The 25996-nt window shown below is 43.7% G+C and overlaps 1 protein-coding gene and 1 long non-coding RNA gene across 8 annotated transcripts in view; one reads left to right on the top strand and one right to left on the bottom strand.

Annotated features, from left to right (window-relative positions):
• The window catches only part of LOC310688515, a 699093-nt gene that overhangs the window by 309454 nt on the left and 363643 nt on the right, over positions 1-25996 (top strand). The window lies entirely within an intron of this gene.
• Positions 1-25996, bottom strand: part of LOC310688419 (transducin-like enhancer protein 4) — a 127807-nt gene that overhangs the window by 63955 nt on the left and 37856 nt on the right. For 5 of the 7 annotated variants that reach the window (XR_014516925.1, XR_014516926.1, XR_014516929.1 and 2 more), the window contains 2 exons: positions 22903-22965; positions 88-162 (listed from right to left, as the gene is read on the bottom strand). Coding sequence is in view for 1 of the 7 variants with exons in the window: in XM_083464889.1 (XP_083321015.1) it covers positions 88-162; positions 22903-22965 (138 nt within the window). In the remaining 6 variants the exon portion in view is untranslated. The remainder of the gene's footprint in view (positions 1-87; positions 163-22902; positions 22966-25996) is intronic. The other 2 variants (XR_014516927.1, XR_014516928.1) reach the window with 1 other exon arrangement.

Here is a 25996-nt window from a genome sequence, read left to right as displayed (position 1 = left end):
CAAAAAGCAGAGTTTGGAGGAAAAAAAGAAAGAAAGTGAACTAATTTTAAAAAAGACTATGAAAGCTAAAATGGAAAGACGACATACCCCAATGATTGCGTTCAGTTCTGCCATGGTCACTTGTTTGGCACGTTCCACAGCCTGCACCACTTGTTGCTGGTGCTATAAATGAAGATCAGAAACAGAATAAAATTATTTGCTTTCTAGTGAATTAAGCACAGAATTTCCTTCTCTCCTTTAAAAATAAGCTTTAAAAAAACCCCTCTTTTAGATTGCATGCAGGCCTGAAATAATATGTGCCTTACAGAGCAAGAATTCTGGGTGGATTTGTAAGATAGCTCGAGGTGAGGGTTTATTTTATCCAGACCAAGTAATTAACTGGAATTCAGCTTTCATCTCTCTGCCCAGAGAGAACTCTCTGTTCCAAATGGGCAACAGCAGCATACCAATCTATGACTTAAGAGGACAGTGCTGTCCTCAACTGCAAGAGTCGTTCTCTAGGAATAAGACAGCAAAATGTAGTGAACAAAGTGATGCATTTGAAAAGCAAGGCACCCACCCACTAGCCACGCTATTTTCCTTGTCAGAAAAGCAAACGTTAGTTCTAATTCTCTCTGACTTGTGCACTTGACTGCTTACTTTGATATAAATATATCCCTTAACTTGCTTCAGCTTTAAATTTATTTATTCCAATAAAGGGGTTAATCCAGACTTGAAGCAATTAAATGAGAGAGAGAGAAAGAAAGAGAGGATAGGGAAAGAGAGGAGGAGAGCAAGAGAGTAAGCTGAAACACCCTGGCCTTTCATCTGTATGTAAACAAGGCAAAGACAAGTCTGCTAATTTAGGATTACAAGTCTGGAGACAGAAGACACAGGCGTTGGCACATTTTAAAGAAGCTTTGCTATAGGGAAAAATACATGTTGAATCTTTGTTCATATTTCAATCAAAATGCGAAAGCCTTTGGCTGTTTCGATCACCAGAGCCATGATTAAGGCTAAGGCTGAGATTCTAAACATGCTTACACCAGGGGAAAAAGCCATCATGAAACTCTCAGATAAATGTCTGAGGCTTAAACTGAGGTGGGCTAGCTTACCTGCGCTATATCATCACACAGCTTTAACTAAAACGAGCCTCTAAGAAGTCAAAAATGGGTAGTTTGGGGTGAGGGTGCTGAAATGTTTTTGGGTTTTTTTAAAGATATCTCTGGCCCCTCCCAAAGAACCATAATTCTCAGCTACCTTTGGCTTAGAGCCATGGTAGTTTCAATGCAATTTGTTTCATAAAGATCAGGTAAGGTAAAGGTAAAGGTACCCCTGCCCGAACGGGCCAGTCTTGACAGACTCTGGGGTTTGTGCGCCCATCTCACATCTATAGGCCGGGGGCCAGCGCTGTCCGGAGACACTTCCGGGTCACGTGGCCAGCGTGACAAAGCTGCATCTGGCGAGCCAGCGCAGCACACGGAACGCCGTTTACCTTCCCGCTGGTAAGCGGTACCTATTTATCTACTTGCACCCGGGGGTGCTTTCGAACTGCTAGGTTGGCAGGCGCTGGGACCGAGCAGCGGGAGCGCACCCCGCCGCGGGGATTCGAACCGCCGACCTTTCGATCGGCAAGCCCTAGGCGCTGAGGCTTTTACCCACAGCGCCACCTGCTGCTCGGTCCCAGCAATATGACTTTAACATATTGTTAAAGTCTGAACGCTGTTCAGCTCAGCAGGTGTGAAATTTCCTTGCCCTCTAGAAAAGCAGAGTGGTGCACAAAATGGAATCAAAACTGTTCTAGACTGGAGCGCCACAAGGTTTTTCCGTTTAGGGGAAACGACACTCCAATAAGTAAGATGGCGCTCTAAGGAAAGACAAAGGCAGGATACTCTAACTGTAGGAACACTGGGCAATGAATTGCCAAATAGGCTGTTGGTGAATTGATGCAAGAATCAAGATTTTCCTTACTCTAGACCAGAGGTTTTCAACCGTTTTGAGTCCACGGTTCCCTTGACCACCTATATTCTTTCTGTGGCTCGCCTGCGGGGAAACGCACTCCCATGTCTCAGGAGCTCAGTTATGTCATCCCTTCCCTGCCAAGCTGGCAGCCGCTCCCCCCTTTTCGGACACCTTCCCTTGTGGAGGATTCCCTCAGCCTCCTCTCCTCTCCCCTTGGGCTCCCTCACTTGCTTGCTTGCTTACTCTGAAGCCACCTCAGCTCCTGGCAACCAGCACTGACCCCAGAGGCACGATTCGCCTGGAGAGCTTGTAGCCAGGCCCACTGCAGCAAACAGCTGCACAAACCTCTGGAGACAGAGACGTGGGAGGACATCAGAGGAGGAAGGGAAGGAAGGAAGGAGGGATGGAGGCTGGTGCTGCCCGTGGCATCCCTGACCACCATTCAAGGCACCCCAGCTGAAAACCACAGCTCTAGACGTAATGATGGAGGACACTAGCATCATACTGCCACCACCAAAGAAGTATAAACATACTCAAAACTCCCACGCACAGGGCTGTCCTGTTGCTTCTGTGCACAGAGAGAATTCTTACTAGGTTTGCTGAGCATTCAGCTGCTTTAAAAGAAAAGGGGGAACCAACCACAAACATGAAGAGCTTTGTGCAATGAGTGCAAACAGGAAAACAGAGGGCTGCAAAAATCCAAATCAGCAGTAGTTTTAAAGCTGGACCTTGTGACTGGCACCAGTTTGCTGGCAATGTTTCTTGTGTGCTGCTGTTTGCAGGTGCTATGAGAAAAAACTGCTCCTTTTCCCTTATGGGGTACCCAAGAGCCCATATAGAGTCCTTTTGTAGGTTGTAGGAGAAAATAACAGAGACCAACCAGAGAATATTGAGAAGCAAAGCAGCTAGTAAGCCTGATCTTTATTAAAGCTGTGCCAAAAGGGTGCTCCCCCTCACACACAGGAGGGGGGGAGGGACCCAGAACAAAGGTGTGCCCACCCTTATATAGACATTTTAAATTGCCCACCCTCAAACTCCAGACCACCCCCAGAAACATCATGTATACATCACAGAAGGGGTGTAACCCATGACCACCCCCCAGATACATCACACCTGCATCACGGAAAAGGCGGTCTACAACAGAAATCTGAGTGCGTTGTTTATCTCCTGTCCGCCATTTACCTGAATGCATTATCTGGGTTTTGGCCACTCTTTTGTTATTATAACTATTTAATTCCTGAATCCAGATCACAGGCTCACCCTATTCACACCTTAAATGTGCCCTTAAGGCAGGATTTGTGAGCACAGAGACAATGGGGAGCTTTCCCATTTCCTTAGACCTTGCAGAGAAATATTTGAGGTCATTTTGGGAGAGAGGAAATGGTTTCAGGACTTTTCTGTGGGTTTCAGACATGTGGTTTACATATTTGCATGTGTTTGGTACATTTATGAACATCTATTTTATATATACAAGACCTTAAACTTCTTCTAACACAGGACTTGGCTATTGCCTCCCCTTGTTCTCTGTTTTGTTCCTTTCCCGCCCCCCGCCTGACTCTCGCAGCCACTTGGCTTACTCTATTCCCTAAGGTGAAGGTGGATTAGCAGGAGAAGCAGAGGGGCTGCTCACTGTCTCCTCCCTTCCCTCCTCAAGTCACTCATAAACCAGCTGAGTCCCGTGAGCGGCAGCTGCTAAGTTTGGTTCCAACAACTTGATGTTGATGATGATCCAAGTGGTGACCTGGGGCATCTAAGAATACGGTGGTGCCTCAAAAGGAGAATGCTGGTGGGCTGGGAATGGTCAAAATTAACCCTCCTCCTCTTCTTTTGTTCTTCCATCTTTTAGCCTTCCTTCATTTCAGTTTATTCCTGCTCCCTTCCTTTCTCATCAGTTCGCCTCTTCACATTCCCCATCCCTTTCTAATCCTGGAATCCTTCTTCTCCCCTCTGTCATTTTCTTCTTCGTTCTTTTCTTTCTTCACAACTATTAGAATTCTTCCCCACGTCCTCCTTAGACCCTGATCATTCCCCACCCCAATCCTCTTCCCCACTCAACTACTTTCCCTCCAGGTATGCAGTGGCGCCTTAATTTCTTTCTTCACTGAGTTTCATCTTTTCCAACTTTGCCTTTTTACCTGAATGAACTATAATGGAACCCACTGCTGGCACCCAAGATCACAAAGGCTGTATGTGGAGCATCTAAACCAACTTCTGGGGAAGGTAGACCAGGATTACCAGGGCCTGATTACCAATCTTACTCACACTCACCAGGGGACCAAGGGTTTCACAGAGGATAGGGAATGAACCCCGCCTTCTCCCCACTCCAAAATGTTGGTTAAACCTGGGATTGGCTTTGACTTTTCACTTTCCTCCCTGCTCCCAACTCCAGGCTCTGAGCTGCAAACGAAGGGCACTCAGAAAGCTGCCTAAAGTCATTGGCACCATCTAACTCACTACTGCCTACCGTGGTGGCAGCAGCTCTCCAGGGTGATCTATGCGTGTGCTCATGCGCACCTTCAGCTATTTGAGTGCATGCCCTGTGAGTACTTAACTGGCATAATAGAATCAACAAAACAGAAGGAGGCGACAAACACAACAGGGATCACTTGCCGGGATGAACATGAAAGACCAAAATTGCTCCTCAAGTACAAATTCAAATACGTGTGGTTGTGGACTTTTCCAGTCTAATTTGAAATGGTGGTGGTGGTGGAAATGGATTAACAGCTAAGTAATTATCAAATGTGGACAAGCCGGAGGGGGTGGGGAGGGAATAGAATCAGAAGTGTAGAAGAGCAGAAAAAAATCAATAGGATACTGTTATCCCTGGATACAAAATCTGTGGGTCATATTGGAGTACCGCTATGTCAAAGGAAGCACACAGTCCCAGTCTTGCAGGAAACAAGTTTATTCACAGAATCACTATGGGTAGAATTCATGCCAAAAAAAGCAATACAGTATTAGGGACATATTATGCTACCTGACCAAAATTCTGATGGTGATCTGTGAGGAGGCATCAGGAAGGTGGAAGAAGGTAGAAACTATAATAATGAATGCCATAAATATATGAGGGTAAAATGTAATTTCGGGCCTTACAGAACTAGACAAATTTCCCTGATGTAGTTATTTATAAGTCTACAAGGAAAGAGGCGACTGTTGATTTAATCACCAGTGATGCCAAGGAACTGATTCAAGACAAACAATGTTGAGCTACTTAGAAACAGTGACCATAACATTGAAAATGAAATATGTTTAAGTGGAAAATTACTCCAACCCCCCCCCCCCAAAAAAAATAAACCCCAAATATGCTTTTCCAGCATCGCATTTTGCAAAAGAGTGAAAAGGGAAGTTGAAGAATGAAGCTAGAGGGTTAAATACCTTCAACAAGCATGAAGCCTAATTTTCAAAACATACACATACATTTGTAATAGAGGCTTAAACAGTGGCGTAGCGTGGGGGGTGCAGGGGGGGCCGGCCGCACCGGGCGCAACATCTGGGGGTTAGGGTTAGGGGGCGCAAATCCACGGGTTAGGGGGCGCAAATTACTTGACTTGCCCCGGGTGCTGACAACCCACGCTACGCCACTGGGCTTAAATACAGTGTCTATCACAGACTGTATGTGAGTCAAGGAGGCTACAAAACGCAAGACATGTAACTTTAAGAAATGAAAGTTTTGTCCCTAAGAACAAAGAGCATAAACTCGGATAAATCAAACCCAAATTCACCAGAAGGCAAGACAGGAAGTCTGAAAAGCAAAATAATTAATAAGAAGCTGTGTGTCCAAGGAACACCAAAACAGACAAAGATGCTGAAAGAAGTATTTGCATCAATCTCTGCTTGGAAGATCTTGTTGAGAAAGCAACTTGCTGGTGGTGGTTTCTTTCTAGAAGTTTTCAGCTGACAAATAAAGGCCACAACCAATGAAGTTTGGATTTGATCAGCTTAAAAGTTGCTAATATGGAAGTCCGCAGACAAACCTGATACCTTCCAGTTATTGCTGGACTGCACCTCCCATCATCCCTGACCACTGGCCGTGCTAGAGTTCAAAATATCTGGAGGTCACCAGGCAAGGAAGGTTCTTGATTGAACACAAACCAGAAGGATGCCACCACTTCACCAAAGGTGAAGGCCCTCAGATGCTTTCGATTCCTTGTTGTAAGTGCTATAGCAGGATTACACATGAATGAGCTCAAGAGAATACATTTTTAAAACTTCCTTCTTAATAAAATCTCTCTCACACACACGCCTAAAGTTTCTGAAGCCAGCTAATACCTTTAAATGCAGACTAACATAAGAGTATGGCAATTCACTCCATCATTCAGAATGAAGTACAGAGTGAAGGTTCTGTCTGGTTATACAAAAACGACAACTGAAGTATTTTTTTTGGGGGGGGGGATACAATATATTAATCTAATATGATCATGCTCATCAGTAATCAGTGCATCAGACAATAGGAAGCTCCATTTGACGCCATTATCAACACCATCCAAATTGTTTTTTGCTAATGTAGGTCAGGCCTATTTTCTTTCCCAACATCTAAGAAGAGCCGCGAAGCCTTTAAAAATCCTCTTTTCAAATCATTTCCATTTGCTATTCTGCCCAGAAAGCATAAGAAAGGAATGGAGTGCTTCAATATTAAACATTTACTCCAAGGCATTAATACATGTTTCTGTGCACACTCCTTCCTAGTAAAAAAAAAGAGAGAGAAAGGGGGGGGGGATCCAGATATTCTTTTGCTGTTAAATGTATCTTTATTTCACTTAATCCTCTTTAGGATGGGCACAGAGTCTGAATTTGCAAATGCTCTGGAGATAACATTTACTTTTAAAAGATTTAGAAAAGTAGGTTTAACCAAAAAAAATAAAGTCAGTGCCACCCCACAGAGCACTAGCAGAGCATTAAAAACTCTCTTAGTAGTACACACTAACTGAAAAGAGATTTAAGAACTGGAGGATTTTCTTTATATTGATGGGAATTGGGGAGGAAGGGTGGGTGGGAAGAGCAGGTCTTAACTACAGTAAGAGGCTTTTTAGCCATTATAAAGGACCGGACAAAGAAACCAAAGACATTGTATTCAAAATTCTGGGTGGAAGCCAGAGTTTTCTTGAAGCAACTCCTTACTCTACTGCTACATAAAATACCCACGGCTTCTTCCATGGTGTAATGTACTATCACAGCACCATTTCCTTGGAGGGAAACACATTCACACACAAACACACACGAGTTCAGTGGAGGAAAAACAACTTGCTTTTGAATGTCTCAAGATAGCAAGTTTTAAATAGATTCAGGCAAATACTACAAGCTCGAGTAATTCAGGTTGGGTAGTAAAAGAGAGAGCATAGTTAATACTGGTGCAGATGACCAGTGGGGGATAGCGGAGGCAATTTCTGTATGAGTGTGTAGAACAGGCATCATAAATAAAATTTGTGTAGATATTACTTCCTATAATCCACTTTGTTAACCCAAGTTTACTGGGAATATATTTCATTCTATTGCATTATAGCAGGAGTGGCCAGTGTGGAGTCCAGCTTCCATCAGTCCAGCCAACCTGAACAATGGTAAGAAATAATGGATGTTGTAGTCTAACAACAACTGAAGGGGACCACATTAGTGACATAGGCTTTGGAACAGGGTGGGTTCTGTAACTGGCTATACACCATCTGAAAATCCTAAACTGGAAGAAGGGTAGTATACAGTTGTTTTTAGTGCACATTAGGGTTCCCATATTTCAAAGAGTAGAATTGCTTTTCTTAAAGAAACCCACCCAAATTGTTGAGCTTTTTTTAAGCTTTTGGAGCTGTTTCCATGCCTTTTACCATTGCGTTGCCATACATCCAGGTTTCCCCCGACATTTTGCCGATTTGGCAAAATTCCCCCAATGCCATTTTTACACCCGAAAACCAGAATTTTCATGACGTATGGCAAGCCTAATACACATAAATAGCCCATTGTTCAGATCATTCTTTTGAGAAATCTCTAGTATATCTTACTAATGGTTCAGTAAGAAATTGCTGAATCGCCCATTTTCTTTACCATAAAATCGTAGAGTTGGAAGGGATCCGAGGGTCATCTAGTCCAGTGTTTCCCAACCGGTGTTCCGCGGCACACTAGTGTGCCGTGAGACACCGGCTGGTGTGCCGTGGGAGGGAGGCGGGCGAGTCGGGCGGCGAGAGGTGGCGGCGGCGAGGATCCGCGTCGAGCCGGGGGCGGCTCCGCGGTGCTGGTGCCGAGCGGCGGGGCAGCGCGCGCAAAAGGGAGGAGCGCGAGACAGCGGAGGAGGAGGAGGCCGGCATGTCCGGGCAGCAGCAGCAACAGCAGCAGCAGCAACTCCCGGCGACGGCTCCTCCTCCGCCCGCTATCGCCGCCACCACCACAACAGCCGCCGCCGCCTCAGCTGCCGCCGTCCCTCAGTCCCTCGCTCTGCTGCCTCCTCCCACCCCGGCAAGGGGAAGGGAAAAAACTTTCACTTTTGTGCGTCCCTCCCGGCGTGACGCTGCGCGCTGACGTCACGGGGCGGGGCTTTAATGGTGGTGTGCCGCGAGATTTTTTTCCGGTAAACAGGTGTGCCGTTGCCCAAAAACGTTTGGGAAACACCGATCTAGTCCAACCCCCTGAAATGCAGGAATCTCAGCTAAAGCATCCATGGCATAGAGCCATCCAACCTCTGCTTAAATGCCTTCAAGGAAGGAGAGTCCACAACCTCCAGTGTCAAGCAGCTCTTGCAGAAAAACTTTCTGACAGTATGTTTAGTTGAAATCTCCTTTCTTGAAACTTGAAACCACTGGTTCAGGTCCTGCCCTCCAGAGCAGGAGAAAACAAGCTTATTCCCTCTCCGTGTGACAGCCCTTTAGATATTTGAAGATGGCTATAATATATCCTCCCAGTCTCCACTTTTCCAGGCTAAACATACCCAGCTCCTTCACACCCTCCTAGGGTCTAGTTCAGGGGTCTGCAACCCGCAGCTCCGGAGCCGCATGTGGCTCTTTTACACCTTTGCCGCAGCTCCGGGGCGGATACTAGCAAGGGGAGGAGGCGCATTGTGCGCCCCGACACTCCCAACTGTGGCGGGCGCTGTACTGGCTGTGACGTCGCATGGGGGCGGTGCGTGCGTTAGTCACGCACCGTCCCGACGTCACCTTCCCGCCCGCTACATTGTAAGGGGCATGTACGCTGGTCACTGCAATGAAAGGGGGCATGTACGCTGGTCACTGTTTTGAAGGGGAGTGAAGAACACACACACACAAAAAAGGTAACTTGTTAATTTAACGTTTATTTCTATGAGGAGGAGTAATTCTGAGGGGTCAAACAAAGAAATAATTTTTAAAAAGTGACAAAAAAGTTATTTTTATAATGACGAGCTTTGCGGCTCCCAGTTTTTTTTTCTTCGGAAACGGGTCCAAGTGGCTCTTTTTGTCTTAAAGGTTGCAGACCCCTGGTCTAGTTTCTGACGCTTGATCATCTTGGATGCCCTCCTCTGCACACCTTCCAGCTTGTCAACATCCTTCTTAAATTGTGATGCCCAGAACTCGACCCAGTATTCCATGTGTGGCATGACCAAGGCAGAATAGAGTGGTACTCTTACTTCCCTTTATCTGGACACTATACTTCTGTTGATGCAGCCTAGAATAGCATTAGCTATTTTTTTGCTGCTGCATCCCACTGTTGACTCATGTTAAGCTTGTGGCCCACCAAGACCCCTAGATCCTTTTCACTTGTACTCCTAGTGAGCCAGGTGTCCCCCACCCTATATTTGTACATCTGGTTCTTCCTGCCTAAGTGCAGAACCTCACATTTGTCCCTACTGAAATTCATTTTGTTAGCTTGGCCCCAGTTCTCCAACCTGTTAATGTCATTTAGAATTCTGATTCTGTCTTCTACAGCATTAGTAACCCCTCCCAGTTTGGTGTCATCTGCAAATTTGATGAGCATCCCTTCAATTCCTTCATCCAAGTCATTTATAAAGATGTTGAACAACACTGGGCCCAGGACAGAATCCTGCAGCACCCCACTTGTCACTTTTCCCCAGGATGACGAGGAACCATTAATGAGTACTCTTTGGGCTCTGTCAGTCAACCAGCTACAAAGCCACATAAGTTACCTTGTTCAACCCACATTTTACCAGCTTCCTTGCAAGAATATAATGGAGGACTTTGTCAAAGGTCTTACTGAAATCAAGATACACTATTTCCACAGCATTCCCCTGATCCACCAAGCTTGTACTCCATCAAAAAAGAAAGAAATTAGCGTCATCTGACATAACTTATTTTTAAAAAACCTATGCTGAGTCTTAGTAATCACAGCATCCTTTTCTAAGAGCTCACAGACTTACCATTGAATTGTCTGTTCTAGGACCTATTATATGTGCTGCAAGCTAAACAAGTAGTTTTACCCTATTTGCACCATAGGTCAACTAATTGCAATAACATTACCATTAGGACACAATTTTCAGAAAATATTTTTCTACTGAGATTATTGATGAAAAGAAAAATCACTGGTGCAGAATCACTGTGGAACAGAATTGTGCACATAGGGAGTGCAACGTGAAACAGAGACCTTCTGGCATCAACAAATTAATGTGCAAGTCAAATACTAGCCTTTGCTCATCAGTGCTTATGATGCTCATTCACCTCTATGAGTGTCTCAAAGACAATAATGACGGCCATTTCCCAGACAGAAGATGCTAGTCCCATGGAAATTGACAGTAAGTCACATTCGAAGGTTACGGTTGGCAAAGGAACACAGCACAAATGTTCTGAATGCAAAGTCTCCAGGATTTCCATATGCCTCAAAAAAAGCAGCAGCAGCATGCATTTCCTTTATCAGGAGGGAAATGGATAGTTCACGTATCATATTGTTCTTCTATTGATAAGAAAACATGAGCAGAGGTGGAAAATAAAGGCAAAAAGAAAGTGGGGGAAAACAGGAAGACTGAGGGTCCTCCCAGATAAATCAGTTTCCAGAGTACTAATGTACAATGTACTAATGTATGGAGTAACAAATGTAAATTTGTTGTTCCTCATGGTAGAACTTCTATAAAGTGGATATCACATTTTTGAAGCACTCAAACAGTGTTTAGTGACTGGGAAACTTACTCCTCACCCCCAGAGCTGCATGGTTACTGCTAGAGTTGCATTTTAATAGCTGAACAAGATTCACTAACGTCTACTAAAGAATGCCTGTAACACCTCAATTGTGGAGCAATACCAATCTCCCCGCAACCAAGTCCTTGGGTCATCTTGTAAAAATGTTTTTCCGTCTTCTAAAACTCAGCACTTTTCAAAATTTAAAGTCAAAATGTATAGAATAGCACGGTCACCCTCCTCCTGATCCATCTATATTGCTCCATCTATCATATGCCAATGGAGTAACATGCCATTAGCACTGGACGATGCTAGAATGAGCATACATTATGAGGAAACTTAGTTCATTTGTCTAAGCCTTTGGGAAACATACTCAGAAAATAAAATGGGTCAACCAGTAAACTAAAGAACTAAGTCTTTCAGTATTGGGGCCATTTCACACGTTGCACAAGAAGCAAGCAAGGAGTTATTATGTCACAGCTTCCTGCAAACACACAATTGCTTTTTTCATACATTTTAGCTGCAAAGTTATAACTACTTCAGTAATCTTCCGCCTGCCCGTTGAGGACTTTTTGGGTCATTCTTTGTCTAGCTCCTCCCCTTTGACCTTACCGCCTTGGGTGACCCTGCTTGGAGTACGAGACTCCTGACAGCTTCACTCACAAGGGTCATAGGAACATGTCAGCCCACTCACCACGGCAAGGTGATGATCCAGCGAGTGCAGATATAAGCAACACAGTGGCCTGCATGTTGTGGCCAGGGATAGTGGGAATAGGAGTCCAATAACAACTGGAAGGTCATCTCAGAAGAGGCCCTTGCCACAGTACTGACAGATGGGTTAGGTAGGGAAAAGAGAACAAGACTTGCATGAAAATACCCAGAATGCTTTGTAACAGAGCAGGAATTAGGCAACCCACATCCTAACCCAACCCCTGGCATCTGTCAAGGGCTGGCATGGGCACTGCCCCCAGACCCACTGCCACCCTGGACCTGCCGCTGCTTTTCTCCACTGTTGCCCACCCAACTACTGGCCCGCTCAGAAGAGATGAAGATGAGAGTGGTGGTAGTCCTAAGGAAAACGAGCAACGGTTGCTACAATCTGCTTGCTGACCAGTTCTCTCCTTGACAAGTGAGCCCCAGCAGTGAAGAACAAAGGCCTCATGGGGGCCGGGGGTGGCATAGAGAGTGTCTAGTTTAAGCCCCACCCCAAACCTGCCCCCATTCCCTCTATGGCTACACCACTCCCACAACTCACTCCCATGTGAGAAGCTGGGGTTTTACTTCTGAACCAGGGACGGTTTTTGTCTCATGATATCCTAGGGCAGGCACAGGCAAACTCGGCCCTCCAGACGTTTTGGGACTCCCATCATCCCTAGCTAGCAGGACCAGTGGTCAGGGATGATGGGAGTTCTAGTCCCAAAACATCTGGAGGGCCGAGTTTGCCCATGCCTGTCCTAGGGCTCTAAATCGTGTGGGGATCCTACATAATTGCTGCGTAAGTCCAGCCCCAATGCAAAGGAGTGCAGGAGCAGTAACGTTAATGCAATAGAAAGAAAGAATGGGGTCAGAGAGCACACCCTGCTCTGACACTCACACCACCATGATTACACCGGGGGAAGAATGCCTAAACAGGGTTACACTGGGTTTCTTTATGTGGCTGCCATCTTCAGAGACATTACATCTAGTCTGACCCTACGCTGCATAAATATACAAACTGATCATCCCACTTAATAGCCATGATTACTAGAAATATGCAATACACCATATTAAGTATTATAAGGAAGCAAGAGTTTCCACGGTCTTTAGCTGGTTTGCTGCTGAGATCATTTATACGGCAAGGTCAGAGTGTTCTTAGGCATGCTGATTAAAGTGCCCTGCGTATAGTTCAGACAATGGTGGCACACCACAATGATAATCTTAGTAAGAAATCTCTGGCGACTTAGACGATGATCTCTTCCATCGAACCATGTTAGCGCACGCCATTGATTTCTTACGAAGTTAACAAGCAATCAGATGAGTTAACCTAGCACGATTATCAGGCTCTAACACTGCCATCAGTGCATGCAGCCACTGCATTTTGTTCATTTTCCCCACAGGCACAATAAATAAATGACTGATGGCATTCTCCAGCCTTCCCTTTTCTTTCTTTTTTTACATATGCGCATAAAAGGAAGGATACAGATTGGAGCATTTACAAGCCGTCAATGCCTTCACATGGCTGAAAGAAAAGACAACTTCTTTAGGTGTTTGTGTTTTACACTGAGAAGTAAAGTGGCACAGGATAGGAAAAAGCAGCGCTTACTTGTTGCTTCTGAGAGAACACCAGGATCTATAGTGCATCCTGTTCACAGATACAGTGGTGCCCCGCAAGACAAATGCCTCGCAAGACGAAAAACTCACTAGACGAAAGGGTTTTGTGGTTTTTGAGCTGCTTCGCAAGACGAATTTCCCTATGGGCTTGCTTTGCAAGACAAAAACGTCTTGCAAGTTTGTTTCCTTTTTCTTAACACCGTTAATACAGTTGCGACTTGACTTCGAGGAGCAACTCATAGAACGCGGTGTGGTAGCCTTTTTTGAGGTTTTTGAAGCTATTCCAAAACTTTCCCGACACCGTGCTTCGCAAGACGAAAAATTCACTAGACAAAAAAACTCGCGGAACAAATTAATTTCGTCTTGCGAGGCACCACTGTACTGTTACTATATGATTATAAGCAGTTGCAACAATCGTTCCCTAGGCAAAGGTCAGAAATCAGGTAGATTGTTGCAGGTACTCGAAGACTACTCCAAATCTACCATCTTTTGCCAAGGTTCAGATCTGTACAGCACCATTATGCTACACCCCCCCCCCAAAAAAAGCTTAACAAAAGAAAACAAGCGGGGAAGTAGATCGGTTTGGACCACAGAGAGGGAGTGCCATGCTCTTTCCAATTGGTTCCTAGTTTTGACTCTTCTGCTTATCAACATCATCTCCTACAATGAGCATTGATGTATGTGCTATATTTCCGGATTCTGATATTTGTGTTCCAGTCAGGGTGTACTACTCTCTTTGCTACATGGTCTCAGAGTATAAAGTAATACCACAACTAGATACAAGTTGTAGAGTCTAAAGCAGGCTTCCTCAACCTCGGCCTTCCAGATGTTTTGAGACTACAATTCCCATCATCCCTGACCACTGGTCCTGCTAGCTAGGGATCGTGGGAGTTGTAGGCCAAAAACATCTGGAAGACCGAGGTTGAGGAAGCCTGCTCTAATGGATTTATTTCTCAATAAAATGGAAAAAATTTGATGAATTATTCTTCTACAACTCAAGATGACTGATCACCGTAGCTAGAGTAAAAAAGGATTCATTCCCCTGGGTTATATTGGCTAGTGACTAGGTTGCCTTTTTCACCAGCTCTTAGTGGGTCTTATTCACAGAAGTCACAAGGGAGCTTTACATTCACTAAAAACGAGATGTGTGGCAGCTTAAAGAGTAACAAATGTATTATGGCATCAGCTTTCATGGACCACAATGCACTCCATTTAGTAGGCACAATTTCATTCATTTCCTCTGCTGGCATATTATGGTCTGGATAATGTTAGAAGATCTGCTCGGGTTCTGATGTGCAGGGAGGTTTCCTGCATTGAATTATAAGGAAGAGTGCACTTGATGGCATCCAAAATATGTATTTTTTTTCTTGGAGACATAAGGACAAAGAAAATCATAAGCACATAAACACCAAGTTACTTTTTTTAAGAAGTATATCCCCTGCCCACCTGCCCCGCCAAAATATCAAACAACATAGGAGACAGCATACTAGAATCCTACTAGTGGCCCACATAACATAGCAGTTATTTCATTTTGTGTGTGTGCTACAGGATTTGATTTTTCAAAACTTTAGAATGTACTGAGTTTTCTCCAATTTCCCCAACCACAAAACTCCACAAAGGTGAAGGAATTGTACATGTAACTCCACTCTTTATTGCTACACAGAAAGAAACCCAAACATTTTTTTAAAAAACCCTTTACCTTGTAAAAGAGGACCATAAGCACAACTTAGATTGTTCTAGTCAAGTATGATGCCTACTTCATCCCCAAGATAAATGTAGTTTATGAAATGGGTTCCTTCTATCAAAGAGCTCATAAACCTGGACAAACGTTTGAATAATCTGCTCAGTCTTGTATGAACTGGCTGAATAAAATGAATGGCTTAATTTTTATTTTTAAAAGAGGAGCCATATATAAGTTGGTGTTTGGAATTCCAAACAAATGGCTTTCAAGAAGAATGAAGCTAAAAGAAGACCTAATGCTTCACAAAGTTATAGAAATGGAATGGCAAGCCAGTAAACTTGGTTGATCTAAATCCAGATCAGACAACCTGAGAATGTGATATTAATAAGTTTATCAGGTTTATAGAAAAATATGTACTTCCAGTACAAGAGGACCTTCACCAGAAAGTGGATGTCTCAGTCCCTGTTGAATTTGGTTTGCAAGGAGCAGAGAAGGGAAGAATCTTGCCTATAAGCCAGATCAGTTTCCCCACCCAATCCATGACATATCAGAATGCAAAACAGACTACATTTATCACAACTTTTGCAAGATTCTTTTTTAAGTCAATGCCATTTGGAAACACCAGGGGCAAAGTTAGGCATTATTTAGCCAGGATCAAAGACCCAGTTTGGCACCCTCCATGCACATTTGTGTACACACACACACACACACACACACACAGACTGGAAGCCTCTATGGCGCCACTCTGGAAGCTTCACCCAGGGCAAAAAAAACTAGCTACCCTCCCCTCCCCCTAGCTATGGCACTGGGAATCACAAGTATTCCTCCAGATATCTCAAGGAAGATGACAGAGCTCTTTACATCACAAGAGCGCCACCACCTTTGGGCCATATTTGGCCTTTCTCTGGTGCCATCTGCACCTTGATGCTACCACCACCACTGCAGAAGGAACAGCGGACAACCAGGCAAACCCATCCCTCTTTGTGGGCTCTATGTTGCCTGGAAGTCCATGCTGCCACTACCAGAAAAATGAATAGCTCTCAGATGTGACTACAGAGAAAAATGGCTAGAATGATAGAATGTCCCTCAAATGCAACCTCTAGGCACCATATTCCATGGTTTGACCTCCAAGTTTACATGTGTACCTGACTATCTCCTGACATATTAGGGTATGAGGAATCAGACTTTTATACTTTACTACCAAAGAACAAACGGAGGCAGCCTAATATTACTGAGCAGCTGACATAGGAGCAGGAGGGGGAAGCAGAATCCTGGGGACATCAAGGACAACACGGATAACTGAACTAAGGGGAGCAGGGTCAAAGTGACTGGAACTGAAAGAATTGGACAGGCTACTGATGGAAGATATCCAAGCCCTTATTTACCTAGACAAATGCTGCAAGTGAGCCAAGCAGAGAGCAATGAGGCTTAGTACTGGAAATGACAAAGCATAAACTCTTATCCTTTGACTACTGCAAAAGAAATAGTTCAGAACAGTAAAAGGAACTGCTAGTCACTACATGCCAATGTTGTGCCCTTCGGATCTTGCTGGGATCCTTGACCATTGGCCATGCTGGATGGACCTTGATGGGGGCTGGAGTCCAATAAATGCTGAAAGGCGCCATGCTACTGACCTATGCAATACATATTGGGGGGAAACTAGTAGATGGCCTGTGAACTGGGAAGTCAACAGACTTTTGTTGTTTTGGACTACCATTTTAAGTATATCATTATCCTTCCCTTTCCTATTACCCATCAAAGCTTTGTTGCTAGCTGAATACCATTGTTTGCTTTGGCATTCCAGATGGGACTCACAGTGATACAACAATGTTTTACTGAGAGGAAACCTATTGACATTAATAAACCTAACTGAGTCTTGTTCATTAATTTCAGTGGGTCTACTCTGAATAAAACTTACCGTATTTTTCACTCTATAAGACGTACCAGACCACAAGACGCACCTAGTTTTTGGAGGAGGAAAACAAGAAAAAAAATATTCTGAATCTCAGAAGCCAGAACAGCAAGAGGGATCGCTGCGCAGGGAAAGCAGCAATCCCTCTGGCTGTTCTGGCTTCTGGGATAGCTGCGCAGCCTGCATTCGCTCCATAAGACGCACACACATTTCCCCTTACTTTTTAGGAGGGAAAAAGTGAGTCTTATAGAGCAAAAAATACGGTAGTTGAATAATACCCATAACCAATAATGCAACCAAACTGCAGAATCCTACTTCTTCTCAACAACTTACCACTTTTACCATATTATCAACAGATCTCATTGTCTTCAAGTAAATAGCGAGACAGTGAGAGCAGTACAGACTGCAAAGAAAATATTGAGACAGAATGACTGACATATTGCTCTTTTAAAGCTACAGGTCAACATCACTGATAGCTACCGGATATAGCTCAGCAGAATTGCTAATGGAAAGACAAATCAGAGTATCCATTCTAACTCCAGAGAAGAATCTCATTCCAAAGTGGCCTGACCTGAAAGAAACTGCCTCTTCAGATTACAAAGCTAAAAGAAGTTCTACACTTTTTATAACTAGTGTAACTCAGTGCAAAAACAAGGACATTGACAACCAAGGAGAGTGAGCTTATATCAAACTTGATGGAGAAAAGACATGGCAGACACTAACTATGGTACATGGAAAAATGGAACACCCAAATCATATTGTTGAGGGAACATGAGATATCTAGTAGAAACAGACATCTTTCTATTCTTGCACCTCCAAACCAAACTTTATCTACTATAGGGATGGGGAACCTGCAGCCCTATAGATGTCATTTGGTCTACAACTCCCATCATCCCTGATACTTGATCTTGCTAGCTGAGGCTGATGGGAGCTGGGAGTCCAACAACATCATCTGAAGACTCCCAGGTTAGCCACCCATGATTCACTGAGACTTTGCCAAAGGCATCTTATAACACTGACTGTGACGCTACTGCTCAGACCACCACTCACTTTAGTCAAGTTATTTGGAAGCCTTTGAGGTGCAGAAGTAAGAGACTGATGACCTAAACTATTAAATGTTTTAATGGTGGTGACTGATTAAATTGTTGTCAGCTGAGGTTGTAAATAGTGCCATTTTATACCGTCCAAGCTCCCAAGACATGTGTTATGGCCATCCAAATTTGCATTTTAAAAAATTATTTAGATATTTTTAAAGGCTGTTCCTGTAGATCTCCTGCTATAATGCCATGGTGCTAAAGACTTTTTGTGCCACCCCCAATTCCCCCCCCCTTTTTTAAGAATAGCACCCAGTGCACCCAGTCACTGTTATTATTTATTGCATTTATATCCCATCTGACATAGAAAGAAGTTGCCAGCTTTTGTAAATGTTCTCAAGTAATGTCACACTTCTTTTAAAAACCCTCTTTTTATAATCAATCCCCCAATCTCCCTCCTCACTCTAATTTTAAAAAATCATTTTTCTCAGCCCTGAAAAAATACCATATAAATTGAATGCCAATTTGACCTGTAACTGAATCAACTACTAAAGCTTTAGTAGATTTATCTACAGAGACCGGTTTTCAATTTTTGAATTAAAAAATGTGGTATTCCATATCAATACAAAAACTGAAATAGATTATGTAAAATAGGAGATATTCAGACTTTAGCAAAATAGGAGAATGCTTGGAAATATACCATATTTATGTACTTTTGCAGGTGCAAACTTCAAGTTGCCTTGGTGTAGATAGAATTTGGAGTTGTGGAGTACTCTCATAAGGACGTATTACCACCAACTAAATGATTGTGCTGAGAACTCACACACTGAGTGTGGCACCACATTTAACCAATCCTTTCTCTCACCCTTATGAGTTTACTCCTTCTGCCGCTCTTTTATAACTATTTGGCACTCCTGACCCACCCCCTAAGACACACATACAATGCTGGCCCACAACATTTTGCTATCTGGAGCAGAGCGCAAATAGTCCCTCATCACCACCTCAATGAATGGCAACACTTTTTAAGGAGTTGGGGCTTTCAGACAGAAATTTCTGCCTATCACGCTTTCAGAGGGTTATTCTGTCACATGGCAGTGCCAGTTCTATTTAGTGGTTCATCATTTTTGATACCAAGTTTATAGTCAGGGGCCAGAGAACTTCATTCTTGTCTCTTAATTCATGAAGGTCCGCTTTTTAAAAACTGTAATCTACCATACAACAGGCCCAATGTGGTATAATAAAAATAATATCTATCTCATATGGACACTAGCTCAATCCACCACTCACGCACTGGGTGGCCCTAGATGAAACATTTACTGCTAGGGGCAGTAAATAGCTGAAATAATTAACATTACAGGTACAAATGATCTGTGCTCCCCACCAAACACTGCACATCTCAGCTGACTGCTGCACAAAATAGTGTAATCCTACCTGTGATTTCAAAATATTGATAATACTTAGAATCTGATACACTTCAACATTATTGTCCAATACAGTGGTACCTCAGGTTACATAAGCTTCAGGTTACAGACTCGGCTAACCCAGAAATACTACCTCGTGTTAAGAACTTCAGGATAAGAACAGAAATCATGTTCCAGTGGCGCAGTGGCAGCAGGAGGCCCCATTAGCTAAAGTGGTGCTTCAGGTTAAGAACAGTTTCAGGTTATGAACTGACCTCCAGAACAAATTAAGTACTTAACCCAAGGTACCACTGTAATGAGCACAATTCTGGGAAGGCATTGCTTAAAAGGAAGTGTGTGGTTACTGGCCTTTAAATCTTGCTTCCTGTGGCCAAGCAGATGGTAAGGTGGTGAGAAGAGAACACAGGGTAAGTGGAATTAAAGATGAAACGTCTGCCTCAACATCTGGCATATGTGCTACTTTGTGCATAGCAAGAGTGGGCAGACTTGAGGCCACTAGGATCCACTTTGGTGTTTCTTTACTAGAACTCCAATATTTACAAGCCAGGGCCAAGTGAAGAAGACATACGCTCAGTACAAGGTGCCACTGAATATGTTCAGAGCCCAGGAAATTGTTTTCAGTACCAAAACTGAACTGAATTTACAATCCTCAACCAATAATTCCACTCCTAGTTACTTTCTTCATGAGAGAAGCCTAGTTCTGGTGGAAATGTTGTACTGTTCATGAACAGCTGTGAGTTAGAAACCCTTGCTGATCTGACAATAGATCCTAATCTATCTTCTGTCCACCCCGATGTAAGATACAGAGGAATGGAACTAATTGGGGGTTTGGGGGGGGGAGATAAATCTCCTCTGAACACCCCTTTTTTCTAGCATTATACTTAAACTCTATATGGAAATTCTGACAATTACTTTTCATTTGGAATCCTGTTGCTCCCTAGTCAGATACAAATGGCAAGAGGATATGTAAGACTAGAAGCAGAACAAACCACTGTTTGTAAAATTACAACCCAACAGGATAATCACAAGGGTTTAGGGTACCAGGGATTTGTCTTGACACATCTGCTTATGTAACCAATGAGATGATAAAACAAGCAGCAGGATAACTCATTCCATACTGTTGATCATCTGCCCCAACCACATTTGTAATTTCAATGGGCAACTCCATTTAAAAAAAAGACATTTTCATATCTGCACTGCCAGTGAATAAAGAGAGAAACTATTTTTGTGAACTGGAATGTTATATGGAAAATGGAAGAAGGAAATATTGTGACCGTGTTTCAAAGGAAAACATCTAAGCTACAATCACAAAGAAAGGTAAGTATCATAGCACGCCTGAAAGCAGATATTAGGCCTGCTACTGGCATTTGCACTATAAATGTCAAATACTTTCCAATTTTAGGAGCCAAGGTTTCCTACAAGAAACCCTGGGAATGCAAATTCCTGGACAGTTCTAAAAATTATCTCCAGATTCCTGAGATGGAAGTCGTGACCAGATTAGGTTTGTAACACCGACATGCTGTGTAACAGAGCATACACTGTCTTCAGAATCCAAAAAAGCTGATATTATTTTGCTAGTGTACATTGTAGCAACCCATCTTTTAACAGGGTTGGAGGAACTTACCCCAGTTCAGTACTTGTTCCAATCTCTGGGGTCCCCAAGAACACTCTTAACAACGCCATCTTGCACCAGATTTAGACATCGGTAGACTAGAAAGGGTGGTATTTTCAGAGGCTACTCCACTCCAGTTATGGAATTTCCTCCCACTATAGCACATGTGGATACCTTTGGCCTTCCAGATGTTGCTGAACTGTAACTCCCATTATTCCAGGCCAATGGCAGTGCTTGCTGGGCTGATAGGAGTTGTTATTCATCAACATCTGGAAGGGCCAAAGTTCCTCACCTCAGCGCTATAGACTCAAACCCCAAACCCCATGAAACAACACTGTAAGACCTACTCAACTGGGCTGGCCTTAAGAGAGGGGAAATCACTGCACAATGCTATTTCATTTCATTCTGCTCTATGTGGGGCAGTGCCTTCTTTTCAGGGGCTACTCAAGTGTACGCAGTACTGGCACCTCTCTTTTGGGGGGGGGGGGTAAATGGGTGTGACACTTACTATAACCATGTAGCTTTCATTTCTAGGTCACACTCCATTTCTATCCCTGGCCATACTCAAAATACGTATAAAGAGGTTTGGACCCAAAGGCGGCAAGCCTAGCTATGATAAGATGCACGGAACAGTCATGCAATATGAATCATAAGCACATCCTGATTATGCTGTAAACAGAAGCCCCCCCAGATCCAGATTGCCTTTCTTAGGATTACTGAGAAGAAGTGAGAGAGAAATAACCATGCAAAAATAAGGAATGGATGGAATGTGAAAGGTTCCATTATCCCAGGACAAACTGAGTCTACTCTCTCCTCCCCAATCCCAATGAACATTAATCTACGATTAAGCCATATGATATTTTTCATGGCCTAAGAGTCCTATTTATTTCCTCACTAGCCAAAGGTAAAAAGTTACCAGCAGCCTATTAGGAAAGCATAATTTTTCATTTCAAGGAAAGCGTGAGATTTGGAAAACTAGCTCACCAAGTCAATACGAATTTTCTATCTCCAAGCCTAGATAGATTTTTTTAAAATCCTTGGTTAATAATCAGGTTGAAGAAAGAGGAGCCAAGGCCAGATGGTGGGGAGGGAGAGACCTGCATTAGCCTGTTTACTGTTTACTCTCTAGTACATCAGCAGTTGACGGCTCTTCTTATTTTTCTGCCAAGTTTAACACCAATTGTCAAGAATGCTGCACAAATCATGCCTTTCCAGCAATTTTTCAATATATCCTATTAGATGCCATCTTGACAGAGTCATTTTTTTTAACACCAATGTATCAGAATGACAGGCAAACATTTTTATATAACTAGCGGCCCGATCCTAATGCTTACTGCAGCGGGACGAAAGCAGAATAGGATGCCGGCTTTCCAGCAGCTGATGCCGCAAACCACAAATACGGAATTTCACTATTCCAAAACCATGGTGATGGAACTAACTTAGATATATACAGACTAGGTTTATTCATGGAGGGTAGGACTATTAATACTTTTTACCATGACCTCTAACTAGAACCTACATGTTCAGAGACAATATGCCTCCAATTACTACATTTGGGGGAGTGTGGAGGTGGGCAGCAAAGCAAAGTTTGATGGCTATAATTCTCTTTCCTCTTTATAAACTTCCAGAGGCACCTGGCTGGAAAAAACAGGATGTCAGATTAACCTTAAGGTCCTTCCAATTTCACATTGGCACCAGGGCAGAGATGCTGTAGGCACCAATATTTAGGATCATTGTTTTAAAACTCTTGCATGCATATTAAACCCAAGTGATGATGGACAAGGAATGAAACGGCAGAAAAGTGAAATATAAACAGTGAAAGCATTGCACTGCCAGAGAGACACCTCATCTCCTCTTTAGTTAAAGCAATTATCCTGCAATTTGAGGCCAGCACGTATAAACAGCCCCCCTTACCTCCTGGGATAAGAAAGGAATGACCTGGGCACATATGGCATTCAGCCTCTTGACAATTTCTGCCTGTGGATGAGAAAGGGAAAGTTAGTGAGCAACATATTGCAAACATACCATTGTGATCACAAATAAAGAGCAAAACACATTTTAAAACAGCCGTTTTGACAGATGGGCAGCTCAGTCCTCTGGACTGGCTTCAGGGGCTGCACCAAAGCAGCTATAAGGAGGAAAACAGGACCCTCTGGTGGGTTGAGACACAGAGCTGCCCTTTTTCTAACAAAAATAGCCTTACTACAGGAGGACAGCAGCATGCAGTTGTGCAAATCCTCGAGACCAATAAGCAACTCTTAAAACATGGGGTGAAAGGTAATTGCAGCTTCTATCCCCTCACCTTCACAGCCTAACACTGATGGAAGTGGATAGGAAGAAGCTTTTTTCCTTCCCATACAATAACAGAACCTTAGGTGATGCTGCAAGGCAGGAGAGTCAGGACAGACAAAAGTACTTTTTCATGCAGCGCATAAGATGATTAAATTCACAACCACAAGACGCAGTGACGGCTACCAACTTGGACAGCTTTAATCGAGATTAGACAAATTAATGAGCAAGGCTTTCAGCAGCCTCTAGCCATGATGGCTGAATATCCCCTCCAGAATCAAAACAACAGTGCTTTAGTGCTACTACAGTGGAGGGGGGCTGTTGCACTCATGTCCTGCTTGTGGGTTTTCCACAGTCACCTGGCTGACCACGGTGGAACAGAATGCTGGCCAGGATGGGCTTTTTGGTCTGATGCACCAGACCTCTTCTTGTGCTTTCTGCTGCCTCAGTGTTTATGGCTGGACCTCACTGCCAACCCAAGCATAGAGATGTACTGGTTTAGCCAACTCTGTGCACTTCCAGCATCTGGATTGTACAGGATGGTCCAACAGGATGTGTTAGGTTTGGAGGATCTTGCATCACTCATGTGCATGTTTTAGACCTAGGTGAACTCTGGATTCCTTGGTTGTATTCATCCTTCCAAAAGGAAATCAAACGTCAGGAACAACAGTGGCAGACCCAGTTCAGCAATTAGGAAGCGAATAACGGTCAACAATAACCACTTGCTGCTCTGAGAGCTCCTCATAATAGCAAGCCCTTGAGCTTCAATGCAGAAGAGAGAATTGAATTTCCATTGGTGAATCGGACTTTCTTGAAAGATTTCCGGAGCCTTTTGTAGCACAATAAGCAGGTTTTTTAAATATAAAAAACAACCTCTGAGATTGGCACACACTTTCCCCTTCTTTAATAAGATTCCTCACAACCCCTGCAACCCCCCCCCAAAAAAAACAAGTGAAAAGCAAAACTCTTATCTTTCAACTGCATATGGGATCAAGTGTATGTTTTGCTTGCTTTTTTTTCAGTGAAGTTTCACACTGAAGTCTGGACTTTATTTACAAACAACTACTGGACGATTAAAAGTTTTTATTTGATTGATCAACTAGCATCAGAACAATCCATTAAAAGCAAACGTTTGCACACCCCACAGATAACACCTCCATATTTTAAAACACCCCCTTACATGGGCACAGTTCCAGTTAAAAATAAACGAAGGCAGGAATCGGTATCTGAATGCCTCAGGAAGACTTTAATAAAAGTGTTGTTCCTGGTGGGGGGGGGTACCACCTGGGCTCCACTTCAGGGCACAAGATGCACACATGATGACGTGTGGGTGCTTGCTTTTTGATAAACTCTAGCCTCAAGCACAGGGTGAACATTAGCCCCACCGCACCCTGGACCACCCTGCTTGCATAAACAACAACAAGGTTGCTGAAGCCCCCAATCCAATGCCTCTGAAATGAGCCCTGTTATCAGGGCCACTCCACACAACTGCTGTGATACTTGCTTGACATTCCTGCATACATGTCCTTTCACACAGGACTATAACTTCGACATAATTACAAAGAGAGAGTGAGAGATGTTGTGTTTGTAGTGGTGCGCAAAAGACCTAAACCCTGCACATGGGAGTGACCACATCCAAGCAACTGGCCATGGCAAGAAACCAAAATGCACAGGAATTTCAAGCAGTTAACATCAGCTCGAGGGTCATGTGAATTGGCATCCCTTAGGGATCTGTAAATAGTGTGGATTTGAGCAAGGGCTTGTTCCCGCAGACTCCCAACTTCACCATTAATAAAAGCAGACCCATGAACCTCGGTCCACATACCAGCATCCCTAGCTGAACAGGATTCACACCCCTAGCTCGGCAGCCCATCAAAGGATAGAGTAGTCATCCTCTTGACTTCAGCTGCCCAAACCAACTGAAGACAGAAAACCTTTGGTCCTACTAACATATTGTCCTGAAATAAGAGTCCCTTCAGCTTGCTTTTTGTTCAGAGGCACTGCATTAGTCCATTGTAGTTTAAAGAATAATACTGTACATTGTTACATGAACTTCTCCAGGCACTTCACCAGATAACAACACATTCTGATGACAGGCATTTGTGTCTACAAAGGCTCATCCCATAGCATAGGTGCAGGGAACCTTGGCCCTCCAGATGTTGCTGAACTGCAACTCCCCTCATTCCTAGCCATTGGCCAATGAGGCTGATGAGAGTCAGTAACATCTGGAGGGCCAAAGACACCTGCCACAGCAAATGACTCACACCTGGATACAAAGAAGTTCAAACTTTGTATCCCACCCTCTACTCCTTGATGCAGCCCTCCAAAAAGCTGCTCCTGAGGGTCAAGGGACCCTCCAGAATGAAATGGGATGTGCCAAAGAGAGATGCAGTGAGAAGGGAAGGTGGGGGTTGGAGGGGGGAGCATTGTTCGTAAGTGGGAACATTGTCCACTCATGAAACGGTGGGTTGAGATTCAATCCTTCTGACTTGGGACTGTGCCACAAGTCTCAGAGGTACTGAGCAACTGGGACATGGTTTCAACACCCCCACCCTGACTTTTTGAAAGCAAGAACTGGTTATTCAAGACTAAGAGTTTTCTTAACCAGGAGCGTCAACACGGCTGCATATCTCTAACTGCATAAATACTGTAAATCCCTTAAAGGGGGGACGTGGTGAAGGGTGCTGGACCCTTCTCTCCCATTGAGTTCTTGCGTTTG

The sequence above is a fragment of the Podarcis liolepis genome (assembly GCF_965112155.1).
Source record: "Podarcis liolepis genome assembly, chromosome: 11".
Classification (NCBI taxonomy): domain Eukaryota; kingdom Metazoa; phylum Chordata; class Lepidosauria; order Squamata; family Lacertidae; genus Podarcis; species Podarcis liolepis.
This window is presented reverse-complemented; position numbering and strand designations above follow the sequence as displayed.